Source organism: Sparus aurata, chromosome 15 (assembly GCF_900880675.1).
Source record: "Sparus aurata chromosome 15, fSpaAur1.1, whole genome shotgun sequence".
NCBI lineage: Eukaryota > Metazoa > Chordata > Actinopteri > Spariformes > Sparidae > Sparus > Sparus aurata.
Genome location: NC_044201.1, coordinates 22,740,641 through 22,761,200, shown reverse-complemented (window position 1 = coordinate 22,761,200; position 20,560 = coordinate 22,740,641). Strand labels below are relative to the sequence as shown.

The window sequence follows — 20,560 nt, the reverse complement described above, 5'->3', positions numbered from 1 at the left end:
CTTCATGTCTATCTATATTTCGGGCTGCAACTTTTGTCGCTTATTTGAACAGCTGTTTGATCCATAAAAGGTCAGAAAGTGAGGAAAAATTTGGATCAGATGACGTCCTCAAATGTCTTGTTTTGACCACAAGCCAAAGATGTTTGGTTTAATTATATAGAGGAGTAAAGAAGCCAGAAAATATTCACACTTAATCTGGATTCTGAGAATCAAGACAGTTGAGTGTTAGAGTGGCGTGAGTCGTTTAGTAAGTGCACGTTTGTGTTTCGATCCGATATTTCTACAGTCCACATGGTGTCCTTGAAAACACTCTGCTACCATTGGAGTGTGTGTGTGTGTGTGTGTGTGTGTGTGTGATGATGCGGTGGTGACATAGAGAGAAACTGTGATGCACTCTGGGTTAAAGAACCATATAAACACAGGCCGGGACCTTTAAATTCAATTTCACGGCGGGTTTCACTTTGAGGGCAACAAATGGAAAAAAATGTCATGATTCAGTTTGATTGTATTGTTCAGAATGACTCGACAATACAGAATTATGTATTTACATTTACATTTTCTTCTGCAAAATATTCAATTTCTATGCACTCCCCTTTTAACCCCAAGCCATTTTTCACTTCCAAATCACCGGACCCTCCTCACCTTGACAGCGTTGGCGTTGTTCTGCGAGCCGCGGACCACGCCCGTGGCCCTGTAGAGGCGGGTCGGGGGCTTGAAGGAGACTGTGAGGTTGTAGGTCTGCGAGATGTGCTGCACGGTGGGGGAGCTGGGGTCGGACTGCATGATGGCGGGAAGCTCGAACGACAGCACGAGGGGGAGCAGCTCCTGCAATATGGCGCGACAGAAGGAAGGGAGAAGAGAGTGAGAAAATCATGGTGTCGTTGACACATCATGGTGGCTGCTGAAACAGCCCAGTTACATAAAGCTGGATCAGATCTCCTCACAGAATCATAACAGGGCGCAACATGTCGGCTTGCGCCAGTCTTTCAGGCTGATTAAGACCATTTGGACAAAGACGTGGAAAAAAAAAAAAAGGGTGCTCTGTTTACATAGTGCAGACGTATGTGAAGTGACGCACAGCCATAACAATCCCTCCCTGAGCAGAAGGTGGCAAAACCTGGAATCTGTCCGCTCAAATAAATCCAGAGATGTTAATCAAAAATGAGGTCAGCAGTGCCAGAAATAAGAGAGACACCCTTTGTTACAGTCGGCGCGCTGCAGAGCTATCGCATGGGAGGTTTTTGATTTAAACATTATGGTTTTTGAAAAGTCCTGCGAAGCGTCAGCGGGTCTTCTGGTTCACTCTCACACATTAATTTCGAGTCAGTGAATCAAACCACAGGAGCAACAACAGACATCAGCGCCTCTCGTTTGTATCACAGCAGTCACTCAGACTGAGTAGACGCAGACGGGCTTCATGCGTACACATACTTATGCATGCATTAGAGGCACACACCCATACAGAGACAAAGTGATGGGAATGCACACACACAGAGAGAGGAGAATGAATACCCACTCTTTCTCTTTCTGACACACACACACACACACACACACACACACACACACACACACAGTGTTATCCAAACAGTGACTCTCGGGCAGAGCGCCACTATGGTTTTGGCTGCCAGTGAAGGGCAAGCAGCATGAATTGCTCTGACCAAAGAAATGCAACCCTGATCAGTCCCATATGCGCTCTGGCCTTACATTTATATCACGTTTCAAGCGCTCGCTCTCGGGAGGGCTCAGGAAATTTAGGTCAGCACTGAGGGAAACGCAGGAGAGGACAAGCAGAGCAGCGGGAGTTCGGGCGCTGAATGAAGAATAGGCTGATTTTTATGGCGGAGCTGACCTCAGCTCTTTTTCAAAGAGTCTACCTGGCAGATGCGAGTTTCACATGTATTCAATCAGAAAGCGCCGTTAAAGAGCCTCAGTTCGCCCCGACACGAGGGTGAGAGATGAAGAAAAAGGAAAATATCTCCGAGGTAAAGCAACTGGCCAGACCTTTCATCACCTGCCCGTCAGCTCCACCTCTGAGAGCTCAGGGGGGGGAAAAAAAAAATCCCCCTGAGAATCCATCACCTCAACAACCAGACTCAAACAGATCTCCGCCCAAGAATGCCTCGCGAAAACAGCAGAGCTTAAAAGTCCACTGTAGTGTGTGTGAGCGTTAAAAGGGACACTACGTACATCACTAATGCAGCTCAGGGGAGAAGGCACGACCCCAGCCACTTCTGGTTTCAGGAGAGATGGAGGAGGATGTGGTCTGACGGCCACCCAGGACCAAACACGCGGCATGTTGTATACTGTCGTGAGCTGGCAGCCTCAACAGGAGGAAGTCAAGAAAACAGAATAAATCCTCCTCCTTTTCGCATTTTCCAGTGCGGTGCTTCAGGGTTTTCTGTCATCCGGGAAACATTTTTTTTTTGTTTTTGTTTATACTGGGAAAATGTGTTGAAGTCAGGCATATTAAAAATCAGCTCGGTCAAAATCTCCAGTCAAACTAATTCCCTACTAGAAACCAAGTTGTACTGAAGGTGTAGCAAGTGATTCTGGGGAAAGGCACTTGGTTGTCGAGTCTCATTCCTGCGCTCTGGCTTGGCGAGAAATGCGATTGGTGGTCTCAGTTAATTGTTTTTATGCTCACTAAACGCAGATAATATTTGACCTCAACATCCCAAAATCTTCCAAGACACGTGCACCAGCAGTTATTCAAAAGAGTACAACACTGCGATTTATAAGCTACATCCCAGCAGGGAATTTTCTAAATAATCTTGGCGAGAGTTAGACGAATGGAGTGATCGATCTACTCAACATGAAACTGGAGCCAAGAGAACTTGGTTTAGCAGCAGTTTTGCAGGTTACAACAGCAACTTCTCTTTTTTACACTTCTATCTTACACAAATCAATCCACGCACGTAAATTAAAGTTACGTATGGAAGGACTGTCTCGTCATGTGTGTCCAAACATTTATGAAACAGCATACGCGGTATGTGGACATAAAGGAATGAGGTGAGTTTTAAAGTCTGGCTCCTGACCGAGAAGGAAACCTGTCTTTTGATCCTCCCTCGTCATCCGCTGACTGTGTGTTCTTTGGAGGGCGGAACAATCCCCGTGGTTCTCTACAGCTTATATCTTAAACCCCTCCGTACAACACTGCTGCAGTTAGGTTTGATTATTCTTTTTTTTTTTTTTTTTTATCCCAGTCATAGCAAACATGAAGTAGATGTGTTGCGGCTTTTCTGCTTATGAAAATAACCATCAAGCACGGAGAGGTATGGGTATGCATACGGCGGAGGTTTGCTAATACGCACTGCACAAATATGCAGCTTGACCTTCTCCTTCCTCTCCATCACGCAGTACTTCTCGTTTGTACACGCAGGCTTGTTAGTGTTGGTCGGCCCACAGTGGAGGAACGTGTTCACTGCAGACAAACTCCTGAAGTGTTGAAATGAAGCAAAAGTTCAGGGATGTAACGCTTCTCATGATCACAGTGCTCCTCCGCCCACAGAGCTGAGGCTGGAGGTCGGGCTTCCAGTCAGACTGAAACTGAACACGGAGGAGAGGCTAGGAAATGAGCTGGAGATGGGCCTGCCAAAGGGGCCGAGGATCACGTTTGTGTTTTACAATTGCTCTAGGGGAAGTGGTCTGGGAATAGGTCAGGAATGGTGCTTGCGGCTTTGAGGAAGCGCTGAAACTGTGCCTGGAGTGCACAATTACCTACTGTAACCCTGGAGCTCCTCCACTGCTAGGATTAGGTAGGGAACTTGGCTGTCTTGAGTCCGATGTTATGTTCGCTGAGGAAGTTTGGAGCGATGCACCTGGGAGCCAATAAGTGACCGACAACAAGATTTCTGACAAAAGGGCCGTCCACACTGAGAATGATCACATCGTTTCCGCAATAATTATCTTTATAATGAGTAATTTGCCTAATATTACATTATAAAAGCGTTTTCCTATGTTGTATAATTTACAAAGACTGAATCATTAAAAGGCTAAATGTCATCTATTCATTTGACATGAAAGAGGAAGGCTACAGTACGACATCAACACTATGAAGAGTCCTACAACATTATTTTGCAGAACATGTCCCCCAAAATCAAGATGATTGATGGTCCTGTAAATACAGATGGATTTTTTTTAGTTAAGATGTGGATTTAGAAAAAAATTTTAAACAACAGATTCATATTGATAGTCATAGTTATCATTCTCGGTGTGGACACCCCACAAAGACAAAAACAAGAGGGGATGAGCATTGACGGAGTGGTTCTGACCAATCAGACAGGCACTCTGAGGCTGCAGCTGGGGGCAAATTCACCAGCCGAAATCTGTTTTGAAATGGCGTGGGTAGGATCGTAAACAGAAACGATAAGGGCTGGCGTGGCTCAGAGGCTAACAACAGCAGTTAACAAATGTGTTAATTACACACAGTTTTATCCTGTAATTAATCTCTGCACTGTCCCTGCGCCGGGCAGCATCCCTCCTTCTCTGCTGCTCGTATTATTCCAGTGGGAACAGAGAAAAGAGCACGCAGTCAACACTCGCTGAATGAGCAGCTGATCCGACCTCCTCTCTCAAACTGGCAGGACGGCGGCGAGCCCTGCCATTTCACGCGTCAAAGTTCAACGAGATTGGACTCTGCGCGGGTCATTTTGCATCCGGGGAGCAAATATGTCTCGCCCTCTTTAGCACAGATTAACGGCGGCGTCCTAACGCGCGAAACACATCGCCTCGCTCAAGTTCGACAGGGTCACCAGGGTCGTGTGGGCAAACACTACGGCAGCCATATATTTGGAAAAACACGCGATGATGCTGTGATACTTTGTTCCCCTTGTAAAAATTGGTCAGCACTGAACTCAAACACTAGCTCCCAGAAATCCAGGCCGACACCACAGAGGTTAAAAGTACAAACTGACGAGTGTTTGGGCGGAGTGTTCCTTTAAGACAAACATGGCCGAGTTCCAACTCACCCTTATTTTTACTCGAGCCGCCTCCACTCCTCCGGGCTGCCCTGCGATGGACACCTGTTCACAATAAAAAAAGGGATCATGTAAATCAGTTAGTCAGCCCCCGACGCAGTCCAAGACAAACAATGGCTCAGATCGCTGCATACAGTTGCACTTAATTTGAATGTTGAAAGCAAAATGTAGAACAAATGAAAACCGCAGGCCTCCTCTGCACTGAAACCCAGTCCCTCTCCAGTTATTGTTTTATATTCTTGAACCACATCATTACCACGAATCTAACATTGTGATTAGAAGAACGGCCTCCACGATTAAAGTAATTGTCCTATTAAGACAACCCACGAACACGAGAGGCCAGATTAAGTTCATTTCCATAGAAATGAAAAAGGGTGATAAATTGTCTCATTAGAATTCTCCTCTTTCCCTTTCTTTTATTGGCTCAACAGTGTGGAGCGAAACCAAGAGCTGATGTGCAGTGTTGCTGCTCCAGAACAAATGAAAAAAAGTTGTGTTGTGGGAGCAAAAATCTTAAAAAAGAAACGACTTCGCAAAAACATGAAGCAGGTCAGTCTGGTTCATCCCTGTTAGCTCCACACAAACAAACAAAACACACCTATACAGGCTGCGAGCAGCAATTAAATCATACAAAAATAAAAGGAAAACATTGTTAAGCCTCGTGTCAGCAAACATCTACTCTGCTTAAGTGTGCTGGACTCACATCCAGACTCCTCACAGCTTTGGTGAGAGAGAAAGGTAAACAGCGCATTCATTGATTTTCACGGTTATCTGTATTTGCTTATCAACACTGCAGCACTCGTCCAGATCTCAAAGGCTCTGCGGCTGCAGTCAGCGAGCTTTCGAAACCAGGAAAGAGGGAGGACTTAAAAGGAGTCTCTTACTGCTTATCAGACTACACTTGCGTCATCAGAGTAAGACGGGAAAGGAGGCTGGGAAGTCTATGAGATACAGAGAACGTGTTTGAAGGGGAATTCTGGTATTTTTAAACCCTATACTTACATTTTTTGGTGTTTAAGTGATTCATACAATCGGTCTAGTACGTCGACGTGGCTGCAACTTAATCCTTTGGGGAAACTGTGTCAAAGTTAAAGCGAAACTCTCGCCAAAAAGCAACCGAGGCTTTATTTGGGATTGAATATGAGTAAAACCTTCGTGTGAAAGCATAATTACGACGAAAGAGGCACTTTTAAGATTTACCGTAGTTTCGGTTTTGGGCACGTTAATTTTGAACGGGAGTGCATGGAGCAAGACATGCTGGCATCAAAATCTCTAATCACTTTGCTCGTAGCATCACCAGGGTCTCTACTCATGAACAAGAGCATTGAGAACATTGTTTGTGTACACAGAGTTCTCAATGCTCTTGTTCATGAGTAGAGACCCTGGTGATGCTACGAGCAAAGTTTCATGTTGTGTCGAGCCTTCTTAGTGTTCTAGAAATAGAGATTTTGATGCTAGCATGTCTTGCCCCATGCACTCCCGTTTAAAATTAACGTGCCCAAAACCGAAACTACGGTAAATCTTAAAAGTGCCTCTTTCGTCGTAATTATGCTTTCACACGAAGGTTTGACTCATATTCAATCCCAAATAAAGCCTTGGTTGCTTTTTGGCGAGAGTTTCGCTTTAAGTCAACGAGATGATCTTATTTTCGCCACTGATAGGCTGAAGATTCCTGTAGAGAGCCCCCTTCATTTCAAATAATACGATTCCTTTTGTAACCACACACACAGAGTCTCACTCAGGGAGAAGTTTCACTCTGACTCGCATTTCTGCCGTCGTCCTCCTGCCGCAACTCACTTCTCCTGTGGCTGAGTTTGGAGTTGATCTAAAGGGACTGCCACTGAGAATTTATTTCCAAAGTCATGGCTGATTACTGAACAAATTTGACAATCTATGTGAGGCAGCAACTGTAACAACTGACCTCTCGGCGAGACTTCGCCTAGAACGAGACTTGTGCTTCTGGTTGCAAAAGGGATCTTAGATGAAATACAGGTTTCATTCTGTCAGAATAGTTTTTTTTTTTTTTTGTAAAGTTGTCAGACAATCACAAAACCGAGCACTTTCAGCAGACATAACTTTGACAGGTGCAGTTGACCAACACATTGTGGGTACGGTTGCAGATATATAAATTGCCAAACTAGAAATATTGAGATTTTCATTGTCGATTTATCTGTTGATTATGTTCTTGATTAGTCAGTTTGTTCTGTCATTACAATTTGGAAATGTTACCTTGACCGGAGCTATTTTAATGCCAGTGCTCGCTGGACTGTGATTAGTTTGAAGAAATACAAACATGCCACAGTTTTCTTCCTCTTTCACCACAATGAGAATTGGCGCGGGCAGATGTTTTCCCCCTTCCATTCACACAGCACTGTAGAGACCTGGCTGAGTGAGACTGTGATACTTTCTGAGAAGGCTTTGGCATCGTGAGAATCATACTGTGGAAAATCCACCAAGATACGGTTGAAATCAGCGGAGCAGACGTTTAAAAAACACATGACATGTCAGTGATTCATCCACAGGTGCGCCGTAGAGCCCCTGGCACAAGATAAGCATCTGATGCCTGCAGTACGCTCGCCTGAACTCCTCACACAGCCACTTTAATCATAATTACAGCCGGATCCTCCTGCTCTTCCAGAGAGTCCAGCCAAAACAGACCAGCTTCCTCCAATCAAAACAACCGACTGGACCGACTCTCTGCGACCTGTTTGGAGCCTTAAACCAAACAACCCCGGCGACTACTGAAGAAAATGACTCGTGGAGGAGTGGCGGCAGTAAACACTGAAGGCAGCACAACGCAACGCACACAGAGCTGAGCGATGGCGCAGTGCTGTGGTTCGAGAGATAAAAGGAAAGTATGTGATGAGAGAAGCTCTTTGATCAGACAGAAAGTAAACAGCTCGCTCCGCCCGTCTGTGTCATCGGAAATCTGCACTGCAGCCAAACAAACCTGGTTGCTTTTCTCTGCCTGGTTGTTCCTGTTGGAGTCTGGGAAATGGATGTGGCAGCCCGTCTCCTCCATCACCCTCTTGATGTTGTTGCCACCTTTGCCAATAACGTGGGAGTGCTCCGTGTGGGAAACGTCCATCTTCAGAGTTACCCTGTTACTCTAATGAGCAGAAAAGAGAGGGTCAGGGTGAAGGGGTGATTGATGACACTGGCAGTAGCTCAGCGAGAGGAGCAGCATGCTAAGAAGAAGGGGCATTTATTATGTTATTACCTCTGCCAAGGAGGTTACATTTCCAGCCCGTGTGCATTTGTGTGTTGGTTGGTTTGTGAGCAGGATTACACAAAAACTACAGAGCAGACTTTCACTAAACCTCGATGGAAGATGGGAATTGGATCACACCAGAAACCATTAAGTTTTGGTGCTGATCCAGGATTTTTTTTTCTCTCTTATTCAACATGGCAAGCCTTTTTTCCTTTATTTCTCAGGATAAAGCATGGATAATGATGATAAAAGTCTAGTTGGCTGGTATCTATGAGTGAGTACAACTGGATACGGATCTTGGATCTGGTGAACCTAAATTATGGTTGAGCTGTTATGGGTGGTTTAAAAGTTTGAGTTTGAAAATCATGTCTGATATTGGATTAGGCTTGACTGAATTAAAGGGGTCTATTGGGCCTTGGCAGAGGTATGCACTCTACTGAGTGTCATTCTGGATATGCATGTATTTTGCACAGACAGAAAAAAAAACCATGTCAGAATTATAAATACCAAACTTTAAAAAGTACGTTTCCAAAGAAATCACTGGAAGTTGCAATGTTGACAATAACATCGCTGCAACTATCTTGCATACCATCAATTAAATGCAAGATAAGATCATCCACCGACGACAACAATCTGATTATGTAGGAGAACATTGGAAGTACAGTGAACACTAGCAGAGGGACAGATGAAGACGTCAAAGCCAAAACGGGGAAAGCGAGAGCAGCATACAACATCCGACAGAAAGTATGGAAAGGCCAGGGACATCACAACACTGAACTGTAAATCTTTCACACCAGCGTCACGGCTGTCTTGCTTTACTGAAACTTGGCGCACAACAAAGACCATGTTAAGGAAAGCCTGAGTGTTTATCAACAAATGTCTAAGAAGCATCCGGAGAATCTGGTGGCCGGAAACCGTCAGACATGACGACCTATGGCAGAGAACGGGGCCAAGAACCAGCGGAGCAGCTTATCAGCAGAGGGGAAAGTCATGGATCGGCCACAGTCTGCACGCACTGACAGGAAATCCATCAAGAGACGTGGAAGTTCGAGGCGAACGTGGAGGAGAGAGGCGGAGGCAGATATGAGGGACCAAGGTTACACCTGGAGTAGACTCGAGGAGGTGGCCCACAATCACTTCTCGGAGTGGATTAACTGACTGGTGGGTAATGAAGCCATCTAGTATATACAGTGCAGTCGATGGCGTTCCTGAGGCATGATGGTGTCTCCGATATCTCCACATACAGCTCATTAAACTCACTATACATCCATCATCACTGATCAAATCACATGTGTCTGTTTTTATGGCCGTGTGACATTCAAAGTGTGTAAACAATCAAACAGCAATAAAAAAGCACTCTCTGGTTCTCATTAAGATCGCAGTTTAATCCAATTATTTTCTCAATTAACCAATTAGTTGTCTAGAAAAATGGTGAATAATGTCGATCGGGATACACTAAAGCCCGAGATGACTTCCTCTTAAGACTCAAAAGATTACCGTCATAGACAATTAAAGAAACCAGAAAGTTTGCATTCAAGATGCTGGAATCAGCAAATGTCATCATAATGTACTAAAGCTGCTTAATCGTTATTCAAAAATAGTCTTAACTGATCCCTATAATCAATTAATCGTTGCAGCGCTGGTTCTCATCCCGCTCCTCTCATTAGAACTGGTGCTTCGCTGAAAGACCGGGGCAACATCTGTCCCCTCTTACTCAATCTAAATAGTCCCAAGACCAAAACCTTACAATTTCCCCTCTTTTAAACACTTTCACATGCTGCAGTTATTTGGACAGGGAAGCAAATGAGCAACAAAATATGCAGTAAATAAAAAAAAAAAAAGGCATCAAATTATTAAATTCCTCCGCTGCGTCTGCCAGATGAAAATGACCGTTTCGTGACAAAACCATATGAAATGCCGCGATCTAAGCCAATCGTGTGTCTGCTGTGGCTGTTGCACAGTGCAGGGATGACTGGCCACCCCCAGGGGGTGCTACAGCGCAGCCGCCCAGGTACGTGATCTCTCCTGCTGCAATGGCAATGAACCAGGCAGTGCACACACACTGCAATCCACAAAGCAAAGCTCGGGATGCGAGTATCTGGCAAGATTAGATCCAAGATGCACCACGCTGCTGAGCGCAATCTGTCACTTGGACAGCGGGAGAGCAGAGGGGGAAATAGATTCAGTCTCCTAAAAGGCCAGAAAAGGGTGAGAAAGAGAGACACAAGGAACAAAAAAGAAAGAGAACACATGCTGAGATAAAGACGTTCACTGTACCTTTGTGTCAAGGACCGACATGATTCTGTCTTTGGCTTCCCTCACATTCTCCCTCTTCCCGCACACCTTGATGTGAGGATCTGCAGGGGGAAGAGACAGACACACCAGAGCATGTGTTCAATGTGTGAGTGAGTGACGGAGTGATTGAGTGAGTCAGCGCTGATTAAGGGCAGAGATAGAATTTGAGAGTGGGAACACGAGTTAAACCCATTTAATCAAACATGACACTGCAGTCTGGATTTGTCAACGAATTACGGCGCGTCAGAGAACAGCTCCGCAACAGTAATTGCTGCTTTGATATCCGCCGAGTCTCATTTAAGTCGGCAAGCAACCACGCACGGGGGGGAGGGGAGGGGAGGGGAGGGCTCGCAGGTCTGTGGAATTACATTCAGCCAATCCATCAGTCAGCAGGGCGCACGGAAACACTTCGAGCTGCAGACAATTGCTCTGCTGTCATTATCTGTTCACCCACATGCTGATGGGAAATCAGGTGAAGGTCTGTAGTCTGCAGCATTCTCCTTAACAACTGAAGTATATGGAGATGAACATGGAGAAAAGGTTTTTTTTTCCATCAACATGTGAAGTTTTTCCTCACTCGAATCGAGGGTCTAAGGACAGAGGATGTTGTTCACTGTACAGATTGTAAAGCCCACTGAGGCAATGTGATTGTGATTTTGGGCTATATAAATAAAATTGATTTGATTTGATTTGAGATGTTTTAAACATGTTGAAAACACAACATGGCTCCATACAGCTCAGCCAGCGTAATCATGTTCATATTTACACCCCTGACACTGCCAGGCTAGATAACCCACCTCAGTGCACATTAACATTATTAGCTTAGCAGCTATAGTGAAGACTTTGGCTTAAAAAAAGGGTGTAGCTACAGTTATTTTACTGCACTGGCAGATCAATCCACTTTTTTTTGTCTGTACCTTTGCAAATCAAGCGACAGGACAAGCGGATTAGCCGTGAGCACCCGGCTCAGATGGGGTGTCGCTAACGCTTATAGCTTAGCTGCTACAGTGGCAATTCAGCTTAGAAAATGGTGTAAGTAACTTATTTTTAAATCGGTTTGGGATATCTGGGCTTCTGGAGACTATAATAACACTGTACAGAGCCAATTTAAGTTCAGAATGTCTTCCTGGGACTTGGATTACGCGATTAAGCCATTTTTATCGTTTTTCTTTTGGTCGCCATCTACTTGCTGTGAAGCTCCACAAATGTTTTGTGGACTACCACACTTCACCTGGCTTTCCATCAGCACGGAGGTGAGTGGATCATGACGGAATTTTTTTTCTTATGCTGCAACCTCATTGTGTCATTTAATCAACGTAAAAAAACAATCAAAAAAAACCCCAGCAGCTCTTTTATCATTTTTTTTTTTTTTTTACGTCTCAGTGTGCTCTTCGTCAGCTGTCATGGAAACCCCCCCCCCCAAAAAAAAACCAACCCCTGCAACAGAAAAGGACATCTTTTTTTATGCAAATACACTCAGCGGTTCACACAAGAGCGTGCGAGTTAAGCACCTAAAGGAAACCAAATGGCGCTTTCAAGGACCTCCACGGCCTCCAAACACTTCACTTAGAATAACCAAACACTGCATACCTAAAACCGTTCAAAGCTAACGTTCACGTCTGTGCAGCTACATCTGGCTCTGCCGCGTGCCCGGCCCCTGGAGAACACTAACATGAAAACACATGAATGCACGCACACCGATTAAAAAAACGTGCACACACATGTACTACACACTCACGGTCCATCGCCCCTGTGTTAACTGTACCGAGCAGCAGGAAGTCGACTGAGCCCCCCTTCCAGGAATACCCCTCCCCACAAAAACACACACATACTTGCAGCATCTCAGATTTACAGTATCGGCTTCGAGAGAGGACATTGTGTAACAACGTCGTCGAGACCTCGGAGAACCCCGCGAGTGCTTGTTTTGACTTTTGAGGCGCTCTGGAGTGAAAAAACCCCGAAGGGAGGTTGCACACTTACAGAGGGCTTACCAAACCACACTGCACAAAACTGAAGATCTAATCAAGTGGAATAATCTTACAATCAGTACATTTGCTCAGGTGAAGTACAAGCTCTGCTACTTTGTACTTCCACTCCACTACATTTTAGAGTAAAGCACTGTACTTCTGCTCCACTACATGTATTCAAATACTAAAAACACTGACAATCAGATAATCCTTTTAACTTTTACTAAAGTAATATTCTCACTTAATTCCTTTACTTTTGGTTACTGGTATAAAGTATAAGTGTAGTCTTTTCAAAAAGGTAGTGGAGTAAACGTCACCTGCCTCATCTTGATAATCAACTTTGTCTTCACTTGAGATATTTTTAACTAGTTCCAATGAGCACGTCTGTAAAAAAAACATCCATCTCAAGGATGAACACATATTATAAGCTAACTAACTAGTATGTCGAGACAAAAACATGTAATTTCAAGCACTACATTTCTAAACTAAGTGAGATAATCTTAGATTTGGTTTTTAAATCTAGTCTGACTTGTTTTGAGGGCACATCGCTGCGACGAAATATCTCAGGTCGAGGTTTAGCCTTTCATTTAAAGAGTTCATTTATTTTGTCACGTTCTAAAAAAGGTTGAAAAAGGGACCTATTGTGTCTTACCAAATGTTGACTGAGTCCTCTCCTCGATGTGAACAGCAGAAATGTAAGCTGCCTCATTTCTGATCTACATAGTTGGACCGTTTATCTAGTGTGTGACGGCCTTATGTAAGAAAGTGAGACAGAGTTCACTGACAAATTAAAATGGAAATGCATATTGGTATGAATGCTGTACATGTGGGCCTTCAGGTGAATACTGCGCAAGATACAAGAGTGATCATGGATATGCAGACCTGCAAGTGAAGTTCACCCGAGGACTGAGTTCTGGCCCACAAGAACTGCAGCATTAAAAACCCAGAAGGTTTATAGGCATGCAGTGCACACACATTTGCAACTGGAGAAGGTTTTATGTTGAATTATCTGGATTTTTTAGAGCCTACTTATTTCTAGACCGACCCAACGTCTTGTTTTACGCCTTAGATTTATTGTCAACTTGCACCGGCAGATAAATTCACTTGTTGTTAGTTGTTGGTCTGTTTCTTCTCAAATCAGGCATCTACTTCTCGTATTTAGATTCATTTTTGCAGTGCCAGATGCTCTCTGTGGAGCTGCACGCTGAGAGAAGAGCACAAGAACTCAGAACATGTGTTGGCTAGAGGGAAGAAATTCAGTTTTTCTGAAGGAGGTTCGGCTCTCTAGAAACTACGGGGACCCACAGAATGCCAGCAAACAAGCGAGCGCTGATCTCGTTAGAGTGACCCGGAGGTCGGGCGGGCTCAACACACTCTACAGGAGATGCTAGATCAAATGAGAGAGTAACAACGGCTCCTTGAAGGCTCGAGGAGGCAGGAACTAAACAAAAAAAAAACCCGAGCTGCAGTCCGAGACAGGAAAACAAACCGGGGGAAACAAAAGGAGAAAAAAAAGAGCAGAGAGAGAGAGGTCAGAGCCTCATCAAAGTCTCAGCAGCGGCTCCAGGAAAATTTCCCATCATCCAGCTGCTGATGTGAACAATAGAAAATCCCTCCACTTCCTCTTGTGGTACCCGCTGCGACCATCAGAGGGAGTAGGGCTCTTCCTGTGTCTATGACCTGCACAGCACATCTGGCAAACATTAGCCCGGCCTAAACGAGCGTTGCAGTCGTGATGTACAACACCCCCGCATTTTTGAAATGGACTGTGCCGCGTGCTGTTTCTTTTCTTTTTTTTTTTTCTTCTTCTTCGATGATTGATTGTGGAATAAAAAAACGAACACCTCAAGTCTTAATTTGGCACACGCAACACCTAGAAAAGCAAACATCACGCGAGACCCGCAGCTGCAGAGAGTCACACAGATTTTACACGGTTCCACTTGACAGAGAATAAAAACCTTTTGACCCCGGAGCTCTGTGCTGGCAGAGCCAAAGCATTTTTCCAGCTGAGGACTACATTCAAAAATACCACACAAATGAAGGGAATTAAGTCCTTTTGGCTTTTGCGTTTCTCATTCAAAACATCTGCGGAAATGTTGACACAGACAGTTGGCGAGTCGCGGCAGTATTGAGACATTTCATCAAATAAAAACAGTTTTAAAGATTTAAATCACGGCAAAATCTTTCAAAATCTGACATTGGCCATCGCGAAAGGTGCAGAGCTGTCTCGTGTGTGACTGATACGCCTCCTCGCTGTACTAAATCACAAACAGTGCACCGATGATGGCTCGCCCGGAGGCTAGCAACGGGCCTTATCACACTCGTGCAGGTGGCAAGGAAAGCTAGCTGCAGGTGACGAATGAAAACAGAGGAGCTGGCATTTTGATGGAGTGCGGCTCCGTCAGGGGGAGAGGTTACAAACGTACAGATCCCCCCGCACATCTGTCGCTGTCCTGCCGAGAGTAACCGATTCCAGACCGCACATGAAAGACGACGCTAGTGTTTCAGGCAAACAAGGAAAACGTACACTTCAAGAGCACGGGTTTAGATTGGGATCAATTAAAATCATCTGCACCAACAAAACAATCGCACCATCAGCTATTTTTAGGACAGAGCGGGTGAGTGTTGTGTCGGTCATGTCTTCCAACGAAAGTGATGAGTGATGATAGGAATGTGGATGATTGTCTCCAGTAATTTTCCTGATGAGTTCATGGAGGGTTTTGTTTTTTCCACCAGGTGCTGAATCTTACAAATACGTGAACGTCTTTGACATAAAATCAGCTCTATTGTTTCTTCACATTCTGCTGATAATGTTACTTCATTCTTTGAATGTTTTAAACTGACCCTGCCGACTCTTTAACAAGTACAACACTCTCTATTTAACCATCCATCCCTCTGTCCTCTCTTCACTCCCTCTCAGGTTGTTAGAACACATGATCGGTTCCACTCGTCTCCTCTCACACAACATTCGCTCACAAGATAAAGCGAGCATCCTACATTCTTCCTCTCTGCTCCTCTCGGTTTACGCAACGCAGAAGAAAAATCTGACAAATGATGGGTCCGAATTTTTAAATATTCCCACTTTGCACGCGAAACATCACTCCCAGGTGGTGTTGGACACGAGTTTTGTGAATGAACTAATACTTGGGAGGAACGTTTGCCAGAATGTACAGTTGATTAATCATCCAGGGAGCTAAAAATGTCAAAGATTCTGACGTAGCCCGTCAACTATTTTTCTGTACGGAGCGAGTGAGGAAGTTACATAATGTTGTTGGATTCCACATCTGGCTTGAAGACGCACACTGGCAATCCCCCAAGGGACAACAAAAGTGGGCACGGCTACACCTACTCCTCACCCCGTTCCGCTTAAAGCCCCCGTCTAACCCCCTCCCGGAAGAGCCTTAAATAACCGTGATAATGTTTTATTGGTAACAGAGTGCTCGAGCAAACTCGGGCCAATAAATGCGTGGGCCCCAGATACAAGCGACTCACACGCCTCCGCCCGCCTCCACAGCAAAAATCACAAATTCCTCAGCGCCGACGAGGAGCCGAAAACATGCAAGCTTTCATCTTTTCAAACTTCTCAATCACCTTTTGAATAATTAATGCCAGCGCAGCCTTGATATTCTTCCCTCTTGTCTGTCCAACGACATTCCTGAGAACATATTTCGGGCTCAATCATTGAACCCTCTATAAAACACAACTATGTTGTGTTACAGATTCACACGTCAAGTTTAGTTTAGCGGTTAGTTCTGTCGCCGAAGATCTCAGAAATTTCCTGAAAACTGAGCTTATGGACTTCGAGGCGTGACGAGTTAAATATTTATTCGAAATCATCGCTCCCGCAAACACTCAAGTCACTCAAGGCAAAAGCAACAGAAGCAGTTCATGAAGCCAGGGTAAGAATAATCTGAATATGGGCTTAGGAATGAAAGAATAGTCACCTTTTTTGGACTTGGCACCGATTTTCAGTTTGGACGGCCAGGCTATCTGCGTTTGGGTCTCATCCATGATCTGGAAGACAGCGAAGGATCACAGATATCAGTGTTGGCAGAGAGTTTGTGTTGGCAGGGAGAAACAAAAAGAATACAATCTTGACTCTTGAGTCTTGGCAATCATGGTTATACAGCTTTTTAGCGTCACACTTTGAACTCCTCTGCTTACATTAGTATTCAGCATGTCAGTAAGTAGAATAGTATGTGTATAGTATGTTGATCATAATGCTCTGTTTTTGTGTCTAGGGCTGTACCTATAAGCCATTTTTATAGCTTTTATTTGTAAGGCAACCCTTTAAATTGAGGTTTTTTAAATGAAGCTTCAAATACAGTGGAAAAAGTGTCATCACAAAAACAAGTAGAATGGATACACGGTGTTACTTGCTTGTACTAGGTAAAACAAATTTGTCAATGGAACAAGTGAAACAACATCCTCTATTTGAATAAAAAGATGTTCGTCGCATGGGATCATGGGAGTTGTTGTCTTTACTGTTAAAACAACCGTCAGCGCTGATGAAGATCTGGACACGTTACTGAGGCAGAAAAGTTCACAGATGAGGGAATGTATCAAAGTTGTAAATCATGTTATGTTAAGTCATGTTCCTTCTTCATTACCTCGACCGAGGAGGTTATGTTTTCACAGCATCGATTCTTTGGTTGGTTTGACAGCAGGATTACACAAAAACTTTCTCACTTTATGTAACATTTTGAAATGTTTTTCCACATTTTGGTCAGGGAATAATGGACGGACCTTGATGAGAAAATAAATACATACATCAGGCGCATCTATGTGGTTGGTATGTGGCTCTGAACACAGATGTGTGCCAGTCCAGTCTCACCTGTTATAGAGACAGCTGATCAAGTTAAACTGTTACTTTCAGTAATCCTGTGGATTTCTCTGGGTTTGAACACTGTTGTTCACACTGGATAACATAAGTATACAACTGAACGATGCATGTAACAAAGATCCAGTTGTGTTTAGACTTTTTAAATGCAGAAAAGTTACATATGATATATTTCAGCAATTCACCATAAATAGTGTTAGAGCTCCTACAGATGTTTTGTTATTGTGGTTATATAAATGTAACTTATTGTGCTGTTAGACCATTAAAAGGTGAGTGATTCTGGACATTCACATGTCATCAAATACCTTCGCTGACTGGGATCAAGCCACCTACAACCAACATTCTTTCTCCAGATTGTCTGAACAGACAGCTGACGAGCGACACTCAAATAGGCACATAGTATAAATAAGTTATGGAAAACATTTTGTTCATGTTTCGACAGGCAGAAATCTTTTAGATCAATGTTTTTTGCTCTTATTTTGTGACATTTGATGAAAAGAAACACTTGTTTTTCAACTTTTTTCCATACAAGACATGACGTCAATACTTATCATTTATTTTGGTTTCATGACTCCGAGAAATGACATCACAATTAGCAAAAATACCACTGAAGGGACTGGCGAAACCATTTCCATTGCAGACTTCAAGGGCTGGTATCCATTGGGCTGTGCTCAGTAATAAATAGAGGCTTTGCAGATTTTTGCCAGTATTTCAATGAGGCCTTGGATCAACTTGAGGTGTGGACATCTACCCACAGCTTCTCCTAAATTAACAAACACACATTTTGCTGATTTAAGAGAAACAATGAGTGAAAAACGTTTTGGCGGCCAGCAGTTACAAAAAAAAAAGTCTTGCATGAAATAAAATGTCTAAAAACAGGCATAAATCAGCTTTCTAGGTAAAGGATCCCAGAGAAGTCAGAGGAGCCGAGTCCAGTTTAAACATGTCTGGTGATATAAGCTTATTTGATGTTTCCAGACATTTCTACGTCTCTGCTCAACACCCAAGCCCTCCCGATGCAACGCCACCAAAAAAGACGAACACAATAAAGAAAAAGCACCGAGCACACTTGGCTCTGCTACATGTGAAACAAGCCAACAACAATCACGCGCGAGCCCTTTGACAAGTCTACTCCTCGTAAACCAGGAACATGTGTATCGATATGAAAAAAAATAAAAAAACGCCAACTGCTTTCAGCACAGAAAAACAGTAAGACGCTGTCAGCGTTTTCGGCCAGGGGGGAAATCTATTACCCATCCTCCTCCTTCTCTTTTCTCGACAATGAGGAAGCTCTCACCTTGCTTGGCTTTCGAGCTACAAACCCACAAACGAACCCCATGAGGACTGTTTGTCATGACGAGTGGGTGTTGTGAGTGGGAAATAAAGAGGGAAAAAAAGGAGGAAAAAAACCTTCCGAAGAAATGAGAAGGCTCTCTCTCCTAATGGCCCTGTCCTCGATGTGCACTGGCTTTGTTTTCACAAAAGATCCTGCGGTCTTTTGTTTGTTTTAATACTTTCCAGGGGTTTGTGTTTTCGGGGTGGAGAAGATATGAATTTCCCAAAGTTCCTGCCACGTGATGGAGCACCCGAGGACTGCTTCGAGCCATTACATGAGCAGCACTTAGTGCTCCTCGGAGGTCGAGTGCATTAAGCAATGAGCCACCAATTGTAACTCAGACGGGAGAGAGGGCGCATTAAGAGCCATCAGCGCTCCAAATGAAGATTAGATGTTCGGCTTTATTGGCACTGCAGCGGCTCTCATCATTTCACAAACAGATTTAAAATAAATCTGGGTTTTTTTTTTGTTGTTTTCTGCCTCGCCAAATAATAACAACTCCAGCCTGTTTTCCCGGGGAGGAACTGGTGCACAAATCAGAAAGGGAAGTGCTTAAATTCCTCCATATGCTCCTCTGGAAGTAGCACGGTCTGTTTGGCATCCTTTACAACGAATCCTGACAGCTTATCCACTGCCTGTCTCACACACCTGTTAAACAGAGAGACAGCCATGGAAGGTCTGATGCGTGCTGTACTCGGCAGCTGAACACTCCAGAGTCCATGATGGTTGACTGGACGCCCTTTCAAGCCTCACTGGTTTTTCTAAAACATCCCATAATCACACAGAAAAACGCAGCGCCAAGACGATCAACGGAATGAGGTGCCAATGGTGTTATTCTGCAACCAGCAGACCAAGATGCAACTTTTAAAGCTGAACAACCTTTATCAAGTTTGCGGTCTTACTTGTAGATCTATTTATTTAAATTGTTCTGGTGTGACATGCCGAGTTTTGGAGATGTTGGCTTTCTCTCGAATATAATGGGTTTAGATGACACTCGGCTTTTGGAGCTCAAAGCACCAAAAAAATTACATTTGAAAGACTCGACTGCTTCTCTTTCCAGAAATCATGACCCCAGATACACGGACACTATAATTGGAAAAAGAGAGAGAGAGAGAGAGAGTAGGGGCGTCTCACCAAATCCAATCAAACTGTCTTACCTAGGCAGTGCTGACTACGAACCAAGACTCTATGACTATACTGCCTATTTCTTGCCTGAAGTATTTTTAGAAACATATTGTAGCATACCGTTAAGCTGCAATGGAGGAAGATCGTGTACCAGGAGTCATGTTGTTCCTATTTTTTATGAAAACGGAGGCTAAAAAGCTCTGATCAAACTGTAAAACAAGGCAGTACTGATCAAATATGAACCACAGTCCTGCTCATCATCTAATTCTTGCCTAAAATGTTCTCAAAAACATTTTTCTGTATCGTCTGGCTGTGAAATGATATTGTTTGTTACGGTGCAGTGCATTCTGGTTGCTGTAGTTTTTCTACCCTGAGCAAAAGGAAATTTCGCAGCCCCTTTTTCTCCATTTACACTGGAGATGTGGCACCAATTTAAAAATATTTGCGCCTTTCCGCTGCATAGACAGCCCAGTTTTCAGCGGTGAAATACTTATTTTTTTACTGAACTACACCCGCCTACTGTATCGGCACTCGGAATGGAATGGAGCGTGCGTTTACTTGCGGATGAGAGGCTAGCGAAAAAGCTAACTAGTGTCACAGTTCAGTCGGGAGCACTAGCCTCTCATCAGTGAGCAGATGCACAGTGAACTGGTTGGAAGGTCTGGTTCAGTAGACAGATGGTAGTTCCCACATTATACTGCTCACAACAAGGTCTGTGGATAATTTTGAGTAACTGAGTCATGATTTCTGGAAAGAGACACTGCGGTGGAGTTTTTCGGACTTTCTTTATTGCATCTTATTATTTGGAAA

General features: G+C 44.0%; 1 protein-coding gene across 1 annotated transcript in view; it reads right to left on the bottom strand.

Annotated features, from left to right (window-relative positions):
* bicc1a (BicC family RNA binding protein 1a) overlaps nt 1-20,560 on the bottom strand; it is a 68,791-nt gene that overhangs the window by 21,017 nt on the left and 27,214 nt on the right. The window contains exons 3-7 of the mRNA XM_030441832.1: nt 16,394-16,463; nt 10,465-10,544; nt 7,927-8,085; nt 4,968-5,021; nt 643-825 (exon numbers count right to left, since the gene is read on the bottom strand). Coding sequence (XP_030297692.1) covers nt 643-825; nt 4,968-5,021; nt 7,927-8,085; nt 10,465-10,544; nt 16,394-16,463 — 546 coding nt within the window. The remainder of the gene's footprint in view (nt 1-642; nt 826-4,967; nt 5,022-7,926; nt 8,086-10,464; nt 10,545-16,393; nt 16,464-20,560) is intronic.